The sequence below is a fragment of the Accipiter gentilis genome, chromosome 1 (assembly GCF_929443795.1).
Source record: "Accipiter gentilis chromosome 1, bAccGen1.1, whole genome shotgun sequence".
Lineage (NCBI taxonomy): Eukaryota > Metazoa > Chordata > Aves > Accipitriformes > Accipitridae > Astur > Astur gentilis.
Window position 1 is genome coordinate 47,692,273 of NC_064880.1, and position 17,215 is coordinate 47,709,487.

At 35.8% G+C, this 17,215-nt stretch overlaps 1 protein-coding gene across 10 annotated transcripts in view; it reads right to left on the reverse strand.

The window, feature by feature from the left end:
* The window catches only part of ZRANB3 (zinc finger RANBP2-type containing 3), a 54,500-nt gene that overhangs the window by 22,111 nt on the left and 15,174 nt on the right, over positions 1–17,215 (reverse strand). For 7 of the 10 annotated variants that reach the window (XM_049833168.1, XM_049832996.1, XM_049832914.1 and 4 more), the window contains 3 exons: positions 7,381–7,399; positions 4,445–4,623; positions 932–1,163 (listed from right to left, as the gene is read on the reverse strand). In XM_049833168.1, the coding sequence (XP_049689125.1) occupies positions 932–1,163; positions 4,445–4,623; positions 7,381–7,399 (430 nt within the window). Of the gene's footprint in view, positions 1–931; positions 1,164–4,444; positions 4,624–6,579; positions 6,671–7,152; positions 7,207–7,380; positions 7,400–17,215 lie in introns of those variants that run through there. The other 3 variants (XM_049833256.1, XM_049833509.1, XM_049833345.1) reach the window with 3 other exon arrangements.

Sequence of the window (17,215 nt, forward strand, 5' to 3'; positions counted from 1 at the left end):
GAAGTTTCTAACTTCAGTTTTTCTTCCAGGGTAGATTGCAATGTCTTTGGTACATGTGCAGGATGTTTCATAATTATCCACACCCATAGATATAAATATTTATTTTAAAGTTTTAAGCAAACACTCATAATACACCAAGCCCTTTTTCATACAGTGGATATCTTTCTCAAGTTATAACCTCTCTGAGCAAATTAAATTGTTAAGGGGTCTTGGCATAAGTGCTATTTATGCAACAAGAAACTCTAAAGTATTATTTATATAACCCTTATAAGTTCCCTGGATACAAATCAACTCTTATATTCCATTTATTTCTGCATTCGATAAATAAAGGCAGTTTTCTTGGGTTCAGTATAAAACCCAAGTGGGTTTTGATTTCCTCTCTGCTCCTCCCCAGTTCCATAAGTTGAACTTCCTTCAAAGGAAAATTTGTCTTTCTGGACTACAACAAGCACAGGATATATTTTTTCCACTTATGCAATACAAGTGAACATTAGGAATATTCAAAAGACCAGAGATAAACAAAGGACTTCCTATATCAGATGATGAAGTACAAGCTTTAATACAAGTTCTTATCTACCAAGGACTCTCTTACCCAGTAGAAACAAATAGTTCTCTACTTAGATGCTTTATTTTCTATTTCACCCAACAGTCAGTCTGCTACATGAGAGATTAATTTCTTATAAGAAATGCCATCTCAAGTCACCTGTGCATGAGCTTGATACAAGTTTCTAGAACATCAATATAATAAAGTCAAACAAAAAGACATTTAGTTTCTTATACTTGTGGTTCCTAATGCTGCTAGTGCACTGTTTTATGTCATAAAGCACGTAATTGTACATACTCAAGAAAACTACAAAATTATTCATTTATTATGGATACCATCCTTAAAAAAACCCCACCCTAAAACCAAAACATAATATATGTCAAATACCTCTTCAGGTCTTCCTAGAGCAGGAGTTCCAGTAAGAAGAATAGCTCTAAGAGCTTTCTGTACAATTGGCAACAAGATCTTGCTGCGGGTGGCATTTCTGGATTTCATATAGTGTGATTCATCAATCACAACTACCTTAAAGTTCTGCCTGTACAAAGTGTCTACTAAAGTCTGTGCATCAGAAGTTAACAGGCCATACCCCAGAATTGTTACTTTGCTGGTTGATATTCTCCTAAAAGAGAAAATGCAGAAGTTCTCTTAGTAAATTTTCATTGTAGGAAAATTAATACAGCAAAGGAATTATACCACACTAACTTTTTTTAAGAAGGTATGTACGACACCTTTTGGATTGATTAATTAGTGGGCTGTCAGGCGGATAATAATAGCTTTGGGGGTTTAAAACATTCCAGCATCTCTCACTTGTAAATCACACAGGTTTCATAACCATTTTCAGAGGACATATATTACATTTAAAAGGAATTTCATTTATCTGGTTGCATTGCTTCAACTTCTGCTCCTTTCCAGAGTATTGCACAGGACAAATCCACTTTCTGGATAAAAAGTTACACACACAAGTCAGATCATTATGATCACACTATGTAAACAGCACCCAAACACCTGAAGTAATAATGTCTCTATGCAAGCTATCTACTGCTCTGTATACAAAAGGTCACCTTATCAGCACCATAAGATGACTAACTAGACTGTCTCTGAGTATTTGGGTGCTATAAAAGTACAGTCTGGGCTGAACCTCACCACCTGAAAAAAACATTCATATCAGAGCTGTCTATCCAGCTTTTTTGCTTGAACAGAATATGAAGAAAACAGAAAACTGGAAGCAGGGAACCAACAAGGCACAAGATGAAAAATTAGTATTTAGTTGGAAAGAAACTTCTCACAATAAATTTAAAGACATACATAGGCCCAAGGCACGAATTGGTTTTAAAAATCACTAGAGAGCACTGTGGCCCTTCAGGAGCCTTTGAACAGCACAGAAACTCTTAAAGTTGTTAGACAAACAAGTCACCAGAATGAGAGTCATAGCTGGTTTACCCATCCGTCAGACACTACCGCTCTGCTGGCATAATTTTTATTTGTTCTCCAGTAGCAACAGATCAAAAAAACAACTAAGCTGAAGTTTCCTTGAGTATTTAAGAGGAAGAAAGTATGTGCGTGTGCACATTCATGCTTCTGGATATGGAAGAAGAGGCAATGGTTAGAGCACTGGCACTGTGGTCAATGCACTACAGACTCCGGCTGTTACTCACTATATAGATAAGTGTAGCAACCAGGAAAACAAGAATTTCACCTACTCCTATGTGAAGGTTGGATAAAAAAAAAAATTACAAATAAAATTCTTTATTCTTAGTGGAACCAATTTATTCAAGAAACATCCAATTTCAAATTTAGTTAGGAATTATAAGAACCTAAATCGATGCCTAAGTATATTTTAACCTGTTCAAATTAAGAAGTTAAACAATGTTCAAGCAGTATATTTCATTGCTGAAGTTTTGAAGAAAAACAAAGTATTGAACTGAGCAAAATCAAAGCCGAATGTACGGAAGCAGAATTTAACAAAACGCTAAACCAAGTTTGGCAACTGTATTTTTGCATTTGCATTTTCTTGCAAATGTATAAAAAACACTTTTTAATGTTAAAATATTAATTAGTTCAACAGCTACCTCACTTATAGCTAGGAAGCCTCCTGGGAGTTAAACAAGCAGAAACCCAAGTTTCCATCTTCCCTTGTTGTTGAATAAAAGTAAGTGATAATGGTTAAGATCTACTCCTTTTAAAAATCTTAAATGATAAAATGAACATAATTCTGCTCGCCATTTACTTTTGCCATCATTCCCCTTATTCCACATTTCTGCTTTCGGCACTAAAAGCATTAAGTTTGTGTGCATTTTAGCTAAATAGCTAAAAAAAAAAAGGAAAAAAAGTCTCATTGGATCCTTAGTTTAGTTCCCATATTCCTATCATAAACTTAAATTTTGACTATTAGTAGCAACTACCCCTTGATTAAGCTTTAAAATGCATTTTCGGTTGGATTTCTCTGGTTACCACAAGGAAGGTTCCAAGCTACTGTCTCATCTGCACATCTTGGTGGTCAGGTCACTTTCTGATACTCCCCAGACAACATGAAGATCAGTCTCCCATATCCAGAAGCTTTAGAACAACATCTAGACATTACCATGAAATCAACCAAGTCATTAACAGTAAAGCAGACTAAAAAATAACCCTTGTAATTCAGTGTAACAGGAGACTTATTCTAATAACACACAAGACTTGTAGGCTCTCTTAGATGAATTCATGCTATTAAGTCTAAAGATAGAAAGTATAGGTCATGATGACATTTTCAGTTATTTAGAGAATACTTATTCTAACTTACAAATTTTCCCAGCGTGCTAAATAGAATTTTAACAGCAATTACTTCCTTATTTTGTAATGTATACCAGAAACTTTCAAAAAATGTGTTCAAAATGTTTTACAGAAGCTAATGAATACAAGCTAATTCATCAGAGTTGAGAAATAACTGCATATGTTCAATTTGAGACACACTGAAGTAATCTAATTTTCAGCAGACAGGCGCTTGCTACTGTGCCAAAACCAGACCTCTCAATTTCAAAGGAGATGAGTAACTACCACGTTATAATACTACAAAACTGGGAGGAGTGGCTGATACACTAGAGGGTCATGCTGCCATCCAGAGGGACCTTGACAGGCTGGAGAACTGGGCTGACAGGGACCTCATGAAGTTCAAGAAGGAGTAGTGCACAGTCCTGCACCTGGGGAGGGACAACATCATGCACCAATATATGCTGGGGGCCACCCAGCTGGAAAGCAGCTTAGCAGAAAGGGAGCTGGGGGTCCTGGTGGACACCAAGTTGAACATGAGCCAGCGCTGTGCCTTTGCAGCAAAGGTGGTGAATGGTATCTTCAGCTGCATGAGACACAGTATTGCCAGCAGGTTGAGAGAGGTGATCCTTCCCCCGTACTCGGCACTGGTGAGGCCACACCTGGAGTGCTGTGTCCAGTTCTGGGCTCCTCAGCACAAGACGTAGATGTACCAGAAAGAGCACAACAAAGGGCCATGAAGATGATTAAGGGACTGGAGCACCTCTCCTATGAGGAAAGGCTGACTGGGACTGTTTAGCCTAGCGATGAGAAGGCTCAGGGTGTATGTTATTAGTGTATATAAATACATGAAGGGAAGGTGCAAAGAGGATGGAGCCAGACTCCTTTCTGTCACACCCTGTGACAGGACCAGAGGCAATGGGCACACACTGAAAAGTAGGAGGTTCTCTCTGAACATCAGGAAACACTTTTTTTTTTACTGCAGGGGTGACCGAGCACTGTAACAGGTTGCCCAGAGAGGTTGTGGGGTCTCCATCCTTGGAGATATCAAAAATCCACCTGGACACAGTCCTGGACAATTGGCTCTAGGTGGCCCTGCCTGAGCAGGGGGCGTTGAACAAGCCATTCTATAGAAGAATAACAAACTTTACTCACCCAGTATCAGTTTTGTTCTGAATGATGCTAATATCATCTGGAGAGAGTTCTGGAATCCACTTCTCCATCTCATCAACCCAAGGGTATCTCAGAGATGAAGGCACTACAATTAAGAGAGGCCATTCGTTTTTATAGTAATAGGAAATGGCAATTGCTTGAATTGTTTTACCTAGCCCCATCTGGGAAAAGAAAACAAAAGAAAAGAAAAAAAATTAAAAATAGAACTCTCTGCTCAGAAAGCACATTCAATTCAGAAGAGCCAAAAATGTTTTGCAAAGACAGAACCAAATAAAGGAAACAAAGCCAAAGAGCTAGTTACATAGTGTCTATTTCATTGTCAATTTGTTATCACAGATCATCTTTTATGAAAGAAGATGCTTCTCTTCAAATGGATTAATATATATGTTACACCTGGTTAGCTCATTAAAGCTAAAAGAAGCATTTCCATTCATTTCAGAAGATTTTCTGTTCAGGAACTCAAGTAGGGTAGACTATAAAGATCAAACTCCATAACTTGTTAAGCTATCAAAAACATTTTTAGAAGACTATACAAAGGAAAGAAAAATATGGGATGTCTTCGCAACATAAAAATGACAACTTTGTCCTAAGTTGCATAGGCAACTGAAGAAGTAAGATCTGTATGAAGACATCTGCTTTTGAGCCAGTAAGTCAAGGAAAAGAAACTAGTGCTTTCATTCACCATAGCTAATGGTTTCTTTTATTCTATAACAGAGAAGAGGAAGTCCACCTAGTGGAGAATTCAGATTTACAGACAAGGTGAAGAGTAAAGGTACAATAGATAGATATATATTTAACAAGAAAGTACTTGCTTCATACTGTCGAGGCAGGAATGCTCCATAGCAACAGATGACTATAAGGTCCAGAATTTAGGGGTTTGTTTAAAAAATAAAGTCCCCAGGATTTTATCAAGGAATGCAGCTATTTTCTCTACTTGTTCACATGGCAAGAGATAGTTCCAGACTCCTGTTAAGCACTAAAGCAGAGACTGCCCTTAAAATACTCTGTTCAGGTTTTCTACAGAGGCCAGTGGATATTTGAGTTGATTTGCTGCTATCTAACTACTCACAGTACAGACATAAAAGAAAAACTTACTTATATCCTCAGTACTGAGCTTAAATGGACTGATGTAATGATATCACAAGGAGATTTCCCAGATACAGAAGAAAACATAATGAATATTTCTACTAATACTAGAAAGAAAAATAATCAGAGAACTACTGTGATACTAAGTTTTCATTAAAAACTACCCAGTTTTCATTAAAATTTTCCTGCAACCCCTCCTTGTGTCACCAGTAGTGCTTAAGCCAGCTGAAAACAAACCCAAGTAAAAAAAACCCAAAGACAAAACATTCATTTTTAGGTTGTTGCCACAGTCATCTCCCTAAGTCAGACTGCCCAGTCGCTGGTGCACTGGTGATGATCCAGACAAAAATGAGCAGGGAATAAAAGGCAGGTCTTTTGGCAGTAGCACACCCATAACTGAATCTAGATCCCATATAGCTGATCACCAGTCTAGACAGTAAGAACGTGAGAGACAAGAAAAACCGTAGAAAATATTATGCCCTGGGTTTTTGATTTAAACACATCTTTCTCAGTCATGGAAATGGATGACATTGAAAACCTGAAATTTTGGGAGAAAAATGTTGTCTGTCCCCACTCCAAGATAGAATGGCTACGTATTTTTAGAATACCTTTCAAAAAGATACTGTTGTTATTGTATTTTAATCCTTACATAATTACATAATCCAGGTATATGTACAGCAATTATATGATCTCTAGTGTTCATACATAACTTCTTCTTGTATACAAGTTCAAAATACTGATGTTTTCTTTTACCAACATTTTCTTCTTATTTTAGAGATACATCAACAAGCGCAAGATACACACCACTGCACAATACTTCCTCCAGTGCCAGACCTATTCTCATTACGAAAAATACATTATGTACTTCAGAATAAATATATCTTGCAGTACTTTTTACTTTGGAATAAATATAGCTTGCAGTACTTTTTACTGCTAACATAATTATACAAAGTTTATTTTCTCATTCAAGGAAGGAAATCAGAAAGTTTGTTTTAATAAACAAATAGCTACTGCTGATATATTGATTTTACCCAAGCTTCCCTTTTCTCCTCCCCTGAATGCTTTTGTATTCTCCATAGTTTCCAGAAATTTCACATTCTTTGCCAGGATATTTATCTCCAGCTGTAATGAGATTTTTATAGTATGAGGAGATGCTTTAATCCCAGTAAACCATCTCTCTTTCTCTCCCTCTCTCCTCCACAGTGTTTCAAGAAAACCCAAATTAGAACTGGGAGACTGTATCAATCCCCAAACATAACCTCTTTTTCAGTAAGGTTTTATACTGACAACATATCAAGAACATTATACTCTATTACAAAAATTTTTTATCTGTAGCAAGAAATGCTGGACTCAAATTTCCCTAATATGGAATAAAATATACATTTTCAAATGTATGGAAGTAACAAATTTCACTATTACTACTTTACAGCGCCTTTAAGAAAATTCATCTTTGGAAGGCATATTTGTTCAAAATCTACCTCTTTGGGCCAGGAATGTCTCCTAATCCATTAAAAATAGCTAGCTATGGAATTATACATGCCACAAAAAAAATTAACTCAGTTCATTTTTTTATTAGATTTAACAATACAGGAGATTTAACTTACCTAAATACAATTAAAAGTAACCTTTTAAGTTTTCTCAAAGGTTCTTTTAAGCTTATGTCAGGTTTCATTTTTTTTTCCCCTACTTAGATATTTTCAGAATATCTGCTGAATATCACAGGAATTAGGCTGCTTTCATTACCAACCTTTCTGCCCACATCTCTCAAACAATCTGCATGAAGTACATTAGAACAAGAAAAATGGTGTTAGAGGAACAGGAACATCACTTACCTCATCAGCAATCATACACCTAAATAAGAAACAAGGAGAGAGGGGAAAAAAGCAGAAATTAATAGTAAATATAACAGATAAACCAATACTTACAAATTTTTTACTATAAATATAATTTATGGATTTATTGAATCAATGAAAGGAAAAAAGGTATACTTCATTCCTACAGATACCAACTACAAAAAGTAAATTTGGTATGAATTTGAAAGTAAGTTTGCCAGTTATTCTAAAAATGTATATTCATTTTGTTAGCATTACTGAAGAACTTGCATTGTGAAACTGAACTGCTGCTTTGGTCTAGTGCTATATTAATTGTAATCTTAAGAGATATTTTCAAGGCAAGAAGTGCATCTTCAATTTTTTTTGTATTTCAGAAACAGTGATGGTTTTGCTGCTTCATATTTAAGGATTATTTATATGTCAGAGTGATTTTAAAAATCTGCTTTCCAGAGTTGTCATATTTGTTTTGAAATAGAAATGGACACTCCCTCTCCCCAACCAATTGTACTAGCTAAAGTATTAGAAAATGAACTTGATTTTTTTCCCATTTTGGAGTCACTTAGTTAATGCTACTCCATGTAAAGATAATGACAACTCCAAGTCCTCAGTCAAAACTAGTAAATTCTGTTCAGCATATTTATATTTTCTAAACATTAAATGCCACCTTTGATATGAATTTCTTATAGGCATTTTAAGTTATTTAGTTTATTTCAGTTATTTAATATGTACATTCTTAACTCAATTAGGGTCTAGGGAACTTAAATGTTTCTAGCCTGTCCAAGCTTCTTCATGAAATCTTTGAGACTGGATGAAGGAAAATAGAAATTATTTGATGGACATTTAATTAAGCCATTAGATGGATGATGCTGCATCTCTCAAAATGTGTACCCTCAGCTATTTCACAAACTTGTACCTCCACTACTTTAGAAACTTTTCCAAGCTGGAAAAAAAACCCACAAAACAAACAAACAAAAGCCCAAACCTAACAAACAAGACTACCCGATTGAAAAGCATCATCTAAAGAATTACAGAGCTTGTTCTACCTCTTGTAATTAGTAGATAAAATACACCTATTACATTGATACACACTAACAAAGTCAGAGGAAGGCATGAGTCCAAGCAAAAACTATGAAGATAAAGAAAGAGGCAAGGAGACAACCTACTCCCTTCAAGTCTTACAGCAGGATGATGACTTAAAGTTCCCTCTTCTCCTATGGGAACCCTGGACTGCATGAAGATACAGGTTTAGTAAGTATCTTCTGACCAGAATCAATGCTGGGAATTCCAAGGCAAGATCTAAAACAGGCACAAAGTGTTAACTTCTGCAACTTCGTAAGAATTGTCAGAGTTCAATAGCAATACCTGCTTGGGCTGCAGTTAAATAACTGGCAATTGGATGAATTCTCCAGCTACTAAGTAATCTAGGCAGTTTTTCAAGCATTGTATAATTTCTAAATTGACATATAAAGCAAACTGGAAGAATAACTCCCACCAGTTGGTATCATAGTGCCACACAAAGGGCATGGGCTTAGTCAAACCACTGATGGAGAAATACAGCAGTGAGTGCTGCTGATTGAACTAAGTGACAGCAACAGACGGACAGCTCTATGCAGTCCCTCACTTTGCTTGAGGATTTAAATAGAAAAAAGTGCTAAGTCTCAGAAATGATGAAATATTTCAAGCTCTGGAAGGGAATAAACCTTACAGGCCACTCTGCTTTTTTTCCCCCTGATTCAAGTATCCTTCTGCCTTGCGCTGTTCATTTATTATCCCCAGCAGCTTCCAGTTATGGATGTAAACTAGTCTTGACGAATTGCTCTGGGTGAATAATTCTTCCTAGTCTGTTCCCCGCCACTGCATCTTCTAAGGAAACTGAAACTTCTCCTACTGCTATGCCACATAACTAGATAGGCACCCGCTGCACCATGTAACTCAAATGCAATGTTCCTTCCATGAAAAAATGGAAAAGATCTTCCAGCTCTTTATGTCTATAATAAAATTTAACACACCAAGATGTAAGTGTTCTGTATTTTGATAACAAAAATCTTTTAAAGTAATACAGAACTCCTTTTTTTTTTGTGGTAGGTACTCTGAAGTTAGTGTAGCTACCCAAAACCGCAACAGAAGTCTTCTTTTCTGCACAAAAGCCAGCCCTTTACACTAATGATTAATGCTTGTAGCAGCACCACCAACTTAGAGCTGTCATTATGTCTAATAGCATGCATCTGGCCACAGGGCCAAAACGGACATTTCTGTGGTCAAAATAGAAATCTCAACAAAAAGCATACACTGGCACTTTTCAGGCATGACGTGCAAGATAAACGTTTGATATTCTGAGAAATGTCATCTACTGCTGGTGCTCACTCCACCTGCCAGTGTAAATTTCAAAATCTACCAAAGTCTACCATCAGTTTCTTTCAACTAACGTAAAAAAGAACTCAAATTGTATCTTATATAACTGAATTTTTTATAAGTAACAAACTTGCAATAGCTTTGTAATGCCCCCTAAAGTTGTTAGGGATGGAGCAATGAAAATGAAGGAAGAAAACATAACAAAACAAACCCCCAAGTCTGCACAGATTTACAAAGGAAATAAGGCAGGAAAAGAATTATTTTTAATGGCTACTCATGATTGTGGGGCCTTAGTGTCTGTGATTTGCAGCTGGGCAAAGATATTTATTTGCAGACCACTAATACACAATTCTAATTTTAAAATAATGTCAGGTTTTGCTCACTTCAAATATAATTTTTTTTGCATTTAATACTTATTGTTAATTGCTTGAACTGAAGTTTACAAAACAAATCTTTCTTTTTGCAAATTCTTTCAGAGGCCAGCTGCTTTCAGTACATTAATAACGTTTTTTGAAACAGTTTGAAGCCTGAAATCAATTGGAATGCACAACAACCTAGTGTTGTAGGGTTTTTTAAACTCCTTACACAAGTGCAGAAAACGAGTAAGACTGTAGCAATTAGCTACAGAGCAGAGGCATCTGAAGAATAAACCAAAGACCTTCTTCAACAATACAGTATATTTAATATAACAGTATCAGAACAAATGTACAAATACAGCAATAACCAAGAGTATATTGCATCTAAGTAGCACCTGGCAGTAAGGAAATGTGGTAAAGGGGACAGGAATACAAGTGTGCCTTGCCAACTTGTGCTGACAAATACAGTATTTTTCAGCATATCAACTTATAGTTTAGTAGAACTGCATAAATAATAAAATGTTAATTATGCCAGTTCAGACACACAGAAATCAAAGTAAGAATACATAAGATCCTACTGCACTGTTCTTTGGCATATGTGAACTGACTATTTGGAACCCCATTCTTTTTTTTCAGGATAGCAAGCTAAGATGAAGAAATCCAGAGTGATTTACAAATTGCTCTGACAATTAGAAGCTGAATAGCAATTAAAATAAAAAGACTTAAGAATATGTCAACCACAGGAACAGATGTTTTTTCCATAAAACAAGATTATTTTTATTTCATTAGAGTGAACTGTAGCCACTTAAACTTTGATGACTTGAGTATCTGCCGAAGAATAAGAAGTAGTTCTGTTTTTCTCTTTGCACTCATTTTCAGACTGTGCTCATAGAATCTTTGCTGCTATAGAGTATCTTCTGTTTTCATGTCTATTAACTGCAACTTAATATGTCTAAGGTGAAACTTACTATGTAGCAGCGACAAAGTTGCTGGCTTTTAAATATTTATAGAAACTCATCATTTTGTTGCTGATAAATGAATGGAAGTACAAAGTAACTGCCATCATTTTATCCATAACCTAAGCACTCTTAAAAGATAATAATGGTAAAGTGATCAACACCATTTTATCTTCCTTATTTCTGTAGTACCAATACAAATAGATTCCACACCCATAGGCTTAAAAGTTACGTATCTATAGTGATATTTTGCTATTTAGTTAAGTATTCATTCTCTTCTCCCACCCAATGATGAAATAGCTTTGTCATAAGTAGTTTAGATTTTCTTCTTATACTTGCAACCCATAGATTTTTTTTAGTCATTTACACATTCAACTAGACACATCACAGATTGATATGAATCAGGTACACAAAACTATTTTTAAAGCTCCAGTTACAGTATCTGAACATGTTAAGTCCTCTGTTATGATACAGTTAGCAACACGAATCACTGCTTTGAGCCACGCTGTTTATACTCAAATTCCTGAGGTGCTATAGTTTTAAAATTGCTGATTTATGCAAATTAATTAACATTATTGACAGTTACACTTGATAAAAGTTTTGACAAGGCACAGAAGATGAGTTTATGATAAAAGTAGAAGTTGATAAAACTAATATAAGTGGTAATTGAGGATATTACAATTATTTTATAACTTAATGCATTTCAGAGCATTCATCCTCTGTAGCTTTCACAGTTTTAGAATAAGGCCCTTAAAGATGCCTGCTTAATGTACTTACAAAATATGAGAAGTCAAAATTTTTTACATTAGGCTCTAGGGCAATGAAAAATAGCTTATATTACAGAGAGGAAAATCATCAAGTGTTTCCAGTTTATAATCACAACAATTAGATGTGAAATGTAAAGAACTTCCCCATCATTACAGCCCAGATCACACAGAACTTACGATATCTAATAGCCGCATTAAGCTGTTAAAAAGCAATACTTTACATAATCTTAAGAATATGCAGCCTCTATTTATAACAAACTTTAGTATGTTCTATATTATTGCAGTCAGACAAGCTGCCAACATGAACATAAAGGTTCCATGCTGTCAAAGCAGAAGAAACAGATCTTCAGCTACATTGAAGGGACAAATATGTATTTTTGTTTCACATATTTTGACTGCAAGAAGACAGACTTCTTGTTCTCTGAAGTTCAATTAGTCATTTCCTCTCAACTGCTAGTTACCCAATCTGAGCTTCATCATTCATATCCCATCTGTTCATATGACACCTTAATAATAGCTCTATCCAAGAATATAAATCAGAGCTATGATACGCAGTTTCATATCCTGTTACAAGCTCAGCCCACATGGTCAAAAGTTTCAGAAAAGCAGGGGAAAAATCATTTTAGATGTCTCAGTTACACTTACTCTCAGCAACAAAGTCCAACCGTGCAAAAACCACCACAGTCAAGGGCAAATTCTTTCAGATTCTTACCCCATTTCATTTTAAATGTTTCCCTTCTTCCTAGCAAATCCTGTGGGTAGCATATGAATCTCTGTCCATTTATCAAGGAAGCCTGCTATTTTTTCCCAACAGAAAGCACTAGAATCTCATCGGAATGCATTGCACATGCTGCTACAATCTTCCTACTATTCATAACCCTTTTGCAGTTGTAGGGTTAGCAATGGGCTTTGGACACAGTAGTATCTTTCATAAATAGAAAGGAACCACATAGTCTGGTCTCCACTAGGATTTAACAACCCTTTCATTTTGAGATGTATTAGCTTTAAGATAAAACTACATTTTCCATTAAAATGGAAATGCAAAGAGCAAAACAGGAAGCTTTGTGTGATAACATACCCTGGTAAGTCAATATGCACGCAGAGAAGAGAGCAAGAAGTCTACTGTACTGGTTCACCTCAGGTGCACATAGGTCCAAAACCTTATTGTTGATCCCCACACAAAAGAGAACAAATGCAAGCACCTGAGGTCATACACAAAACCCATCACTGTGTTTGAAGCTTTCTTCTAAATGTAAAGAATCACATAATTAAAGGGACCACACAAAGCTGGATGATTCAGAACCCCAGAACCAGGCATTCACAAGTTAGCATGCACTATCAGAACAGTCTTGTAAAGGTATCAAGCACCAAGCAAAGGTGCACTTACAGATTCTTACTACAGCAAACCTTAGAGAGAAACCAGAAGTTAGCAAAAGACAGGTGAAGAAACTAAGGAAGAAACCCAAAACCTAGCCCTAATAACGCTCTGGTCAAACATATTCTGCCTCTGGAAGGACAGAAAGCATAATTTGTGAAACCTCAAAGAGCACAGAAAGAGCTCCTGGTTGTGTTGATGTCAAGAAGACTGGAACCAGCTTTGCAAAGCAGAAGGAGAAACAGATCTTTAAAATTTTATGCAGACGAGTTCACTGGAGAAGCAGAAGGAAATTGAGGCTAAGCTCATGTGGCATGTGTCATACAGCCACAAGAAAAGAATCTGCATCAGAAAGACGTTAATAATAATAAAACAGTTTCACAAAATGAGTTTCAGGGAAGGAAAAAAATGTTTAAATGAAAATAATTCTATTTCTGTGTATCTGGGCTACATTCAGGTCACCCCTTTTGAAATGTTAGCAATCTTAACCAAGCAAACAATACAGTTGAAGTTTCTTATATTAATTATCACTACTTCAGCAAGATACCTTTGCAAAGGCAAAGAATCTCATTTGAACTTTGGTCTTGCAAGAACACCAATTAACCACACGCTACCATGTATCTAAGGTCTATATAACCAAGAATCCTACTAAGTCATACAGTCAGTGCTAGAGATTTCTTGTAACTACAGAAATACTTTGCAATAATACCCAGTTCTGCTTCCTTATATGGAGGATTAAAAGACAAAGGGGTATAGCAATCTAACACACCTATTGCTTGCTTGTTGGGATAATTTAACTTCTTGATTAATTTTCAACAGCTATTTATCAAAAAAAAAAAAAAAAAAGTTAGAACTGCAGGTAACTTTTTCAGAAGAAACTCCTTCACTTCTTAATGCATTTTCCAAGACAAACAGTCAAAGCCGTAGCACTTCATTTCTTAAAACACTGAAAAATTTTGTTACTACTCACACAAATTAAAGAAATTAAAGCTGGTTTTGTTAATGCAGTCTTTGGAACATGTTGTACAGAGGAAGCTCGCATCTTTCTTTCACTAGTGTGGGTGTCCTGATATTCTTGGGATTCTCACCTACTCATGTGAGTCAGTTTTATATAACGCTACAACATATAATTTACCTCCTACTCACAAGCCAACACTTTAGCACTAACATCTTAACCAAGGGTTATTTAAGGAATCTGAACTTAGTACATTTTTATATAAAACTGCGCAAGCAACCATTACATTTGTGTGTCAGTAATCACAGCACGCAGTCCTAAAACTAGAACAAAGAGAGATGACTTCCTTGCAAAAATAATCAAGGTTGTTTCACCAAAAATAGAGCCCCAGAAGATTTAAGCTAGATTATACCCTTGCTCTTGAACTACACTAGGTATTTAAAAAAACCCTAAATAATAAAACCCCCAACCTTTCATGTAATGTAAGATGCACTAAATTGCCACATCTGCAGTGTTAATGATTCTCTAAAGGAGTGTAGAGGAGAATGGTTGTGCTGTCTTATGCTTTTCTCTAACACTCCTCAACACGTAACTGAAAAAAAATAATTTAAAATGCTTTATTCAGATTTGAAAGCTATGAAAGCACATTTGCCAACATGTTCTAGTATTTTAGCTTTGACAAAGATCTGTGGAATAACACATATCAAAGTGGTCAAGTTGAAGGTTAAGCTCAAACACTTCAAGAAGTTTTTAGAATATATTAATTGAACTGTTAACTGATAAAAATTCTAGTCAAGAAGACACCTAATAGTGATTGTGAACACTCTTTACCTATTCAGTCACTAGCTTCAGAGACAAACTGGTTCACCAGCTGACTCAGTGCAAGAAAAATTTACTTCAGTTAATTGGAACAGTTGGAATAACATAAACCAATTTCAACTACTGACAATCTAGGCTACAAACTTTAACCTTGGTATTAATTGGCATGACTGAAATACCTGTGATCAACAGTAGCTCTTCCTTAGTACATAGTCTAATGACTTTCAATTAAATTTAGGTACTTTATCATTACTTTTCCAATAAACTCTGCTTTCCCAAGTGACCCTCCCCCTGCAGAGATCTGCACTACAAGATCTCAGAACCACTCTCTATGTCTTCTTTCTTTAAAGTTAGCTAAATCAGGCAACAGGGAAAACAATTACCAAGAAAAACGTCTCATCACTAGTCTTTCCATTTTCAATAGATCCCAGATTCAGTGTCTTTTCCTTCCTCTACCCCAAGCTCTCAAAACCAGTGTTTACTTTTCTCCTATACTTGGTTCCTTCTCCACACCAATCCTTGAAAATACTTTTGTACCTTCCAAATACTTCAAAAACAACCATCCATTCAACTGTTGACAGAATATCCCACTTCTTTTCTGACACATATCTCTGAACTAAGCAATTCTGCTGATCTTTTCTATGTTGATTTATCTCCTCTACTCTAACTTGTCCCCCCTTCAACACAGTTCATAGACAAGATAAAGCATGTGGATTTAAATTGTTTATCCAGCTACCTTTGGGGTAGCTTTCTCCTCTGCCTATGTTCTTCCTCTCCTTCCAACTTCCATTAAGTCAGTCAGAATTTGACTCATACTTGTTTAAGACCTTACTTTTTCTCACTCACATTAAAGTGGCTTGTCTCAGATACTCAAACCCATCACTTTCATTCTGCCTTCTCTCTGATGCTGTAGTTAAACACACCAATTTTTCATTGTGGATTCTCCTGCTGCAGACTTTCATTGCATGCAGGTAACACTAAACTCATTTCCTCTTTCTCCATCACTGGTAGTCTTTATCTCACGTGGTTCTTCTCATCCATTCTAAAAAATTGTGCCCTCAATTTCTAAAAATCTGTGTTTTCTTCTCTATTCCTGCTGCTGAAAGTCCACATTTAAGCCCAGGTAACTTCTCAGATTACTACCATCGCTTTTTTCTGTTCTTAAATCCTTTTTTTTTTTTTTTTTAACCGTACACAGTTCTTCTCTTGAACGAAATTCTACATTCCCTTACTGACAATGCATTTTTTGTTCCATTTGAACGGTCCCCAGTTCCTCCAGCATCACTTCCAAACAAGCCTCCCTGGCCACGAAAGCTCTGCAGAATTTGGCTCAATCTCTCATTCATACTTCCTGCATCTGAACCTCATTCTGTGAGCTAGCATCGTCATCAATCATCTCTCTCTCTCTCTCTCTCGTTTGGCACTTCTCAAACGTGAAATGTACTCTGAAACATTACAAACCAACATCTTTAAAAAAAGAAACCCTTCTTTAAAAACATACTACTCACAGAAGTACTCTGTATTTAATTGCTGAAATGTATTAAATTAACTGTTTCATCCTCTACATATTCATTAAATAGCCATTCCATTCTTTTTCACCAAGGAGTACTTTTCAGCTTTGTTCTCCAGGACTGGTAAGAGCTGCTCATCTATTATTATGCAGGGCTTAAGGACTCAGATTTATCACAAAATTTTAATTATTTCAGAGATATGAAATGAGTTGCTGACTGTTGGAAAAAAAGATTTTTCTTACTCTAGCAAGACTTATGCCCTGTTTCAAACATCCTTTCAGACTATCTAACCCCAATCTACTGAGAGTAGAGACAGAAATCACATTAAAAAGTTACAATTATTTTTATTCCCAGTTCTTTCTGATCTGAAGATCTACAAATAACAGAGACACTTGTTGATGGCACCTGATGCTGCAACTCACCAAGTACAAATTAAAATAAAAACGAAACATTCATAGAAATATTCCTAGACATGACTAAAAAAACCAAATGTGAAAGGAATTTTATTTTCTAATATGCAAATTTAATTAATTTGGCATCTATCAGAGTCAGTGTGACAAAAACAAAGGGAATAAGTAGATCTTCCAGAAGAGACTATGAATAACTTCATCTTGCCTGTTCTTGAATTTATCTTCTTCACGTTAAACTCCGAACTCTCCATCTTAAGATGAAATTGGTCACAAGTTCAGTAACAAGAATTCAAATTAACTCCAGTCTCACTACAACAGTAATGTCACAAAATTT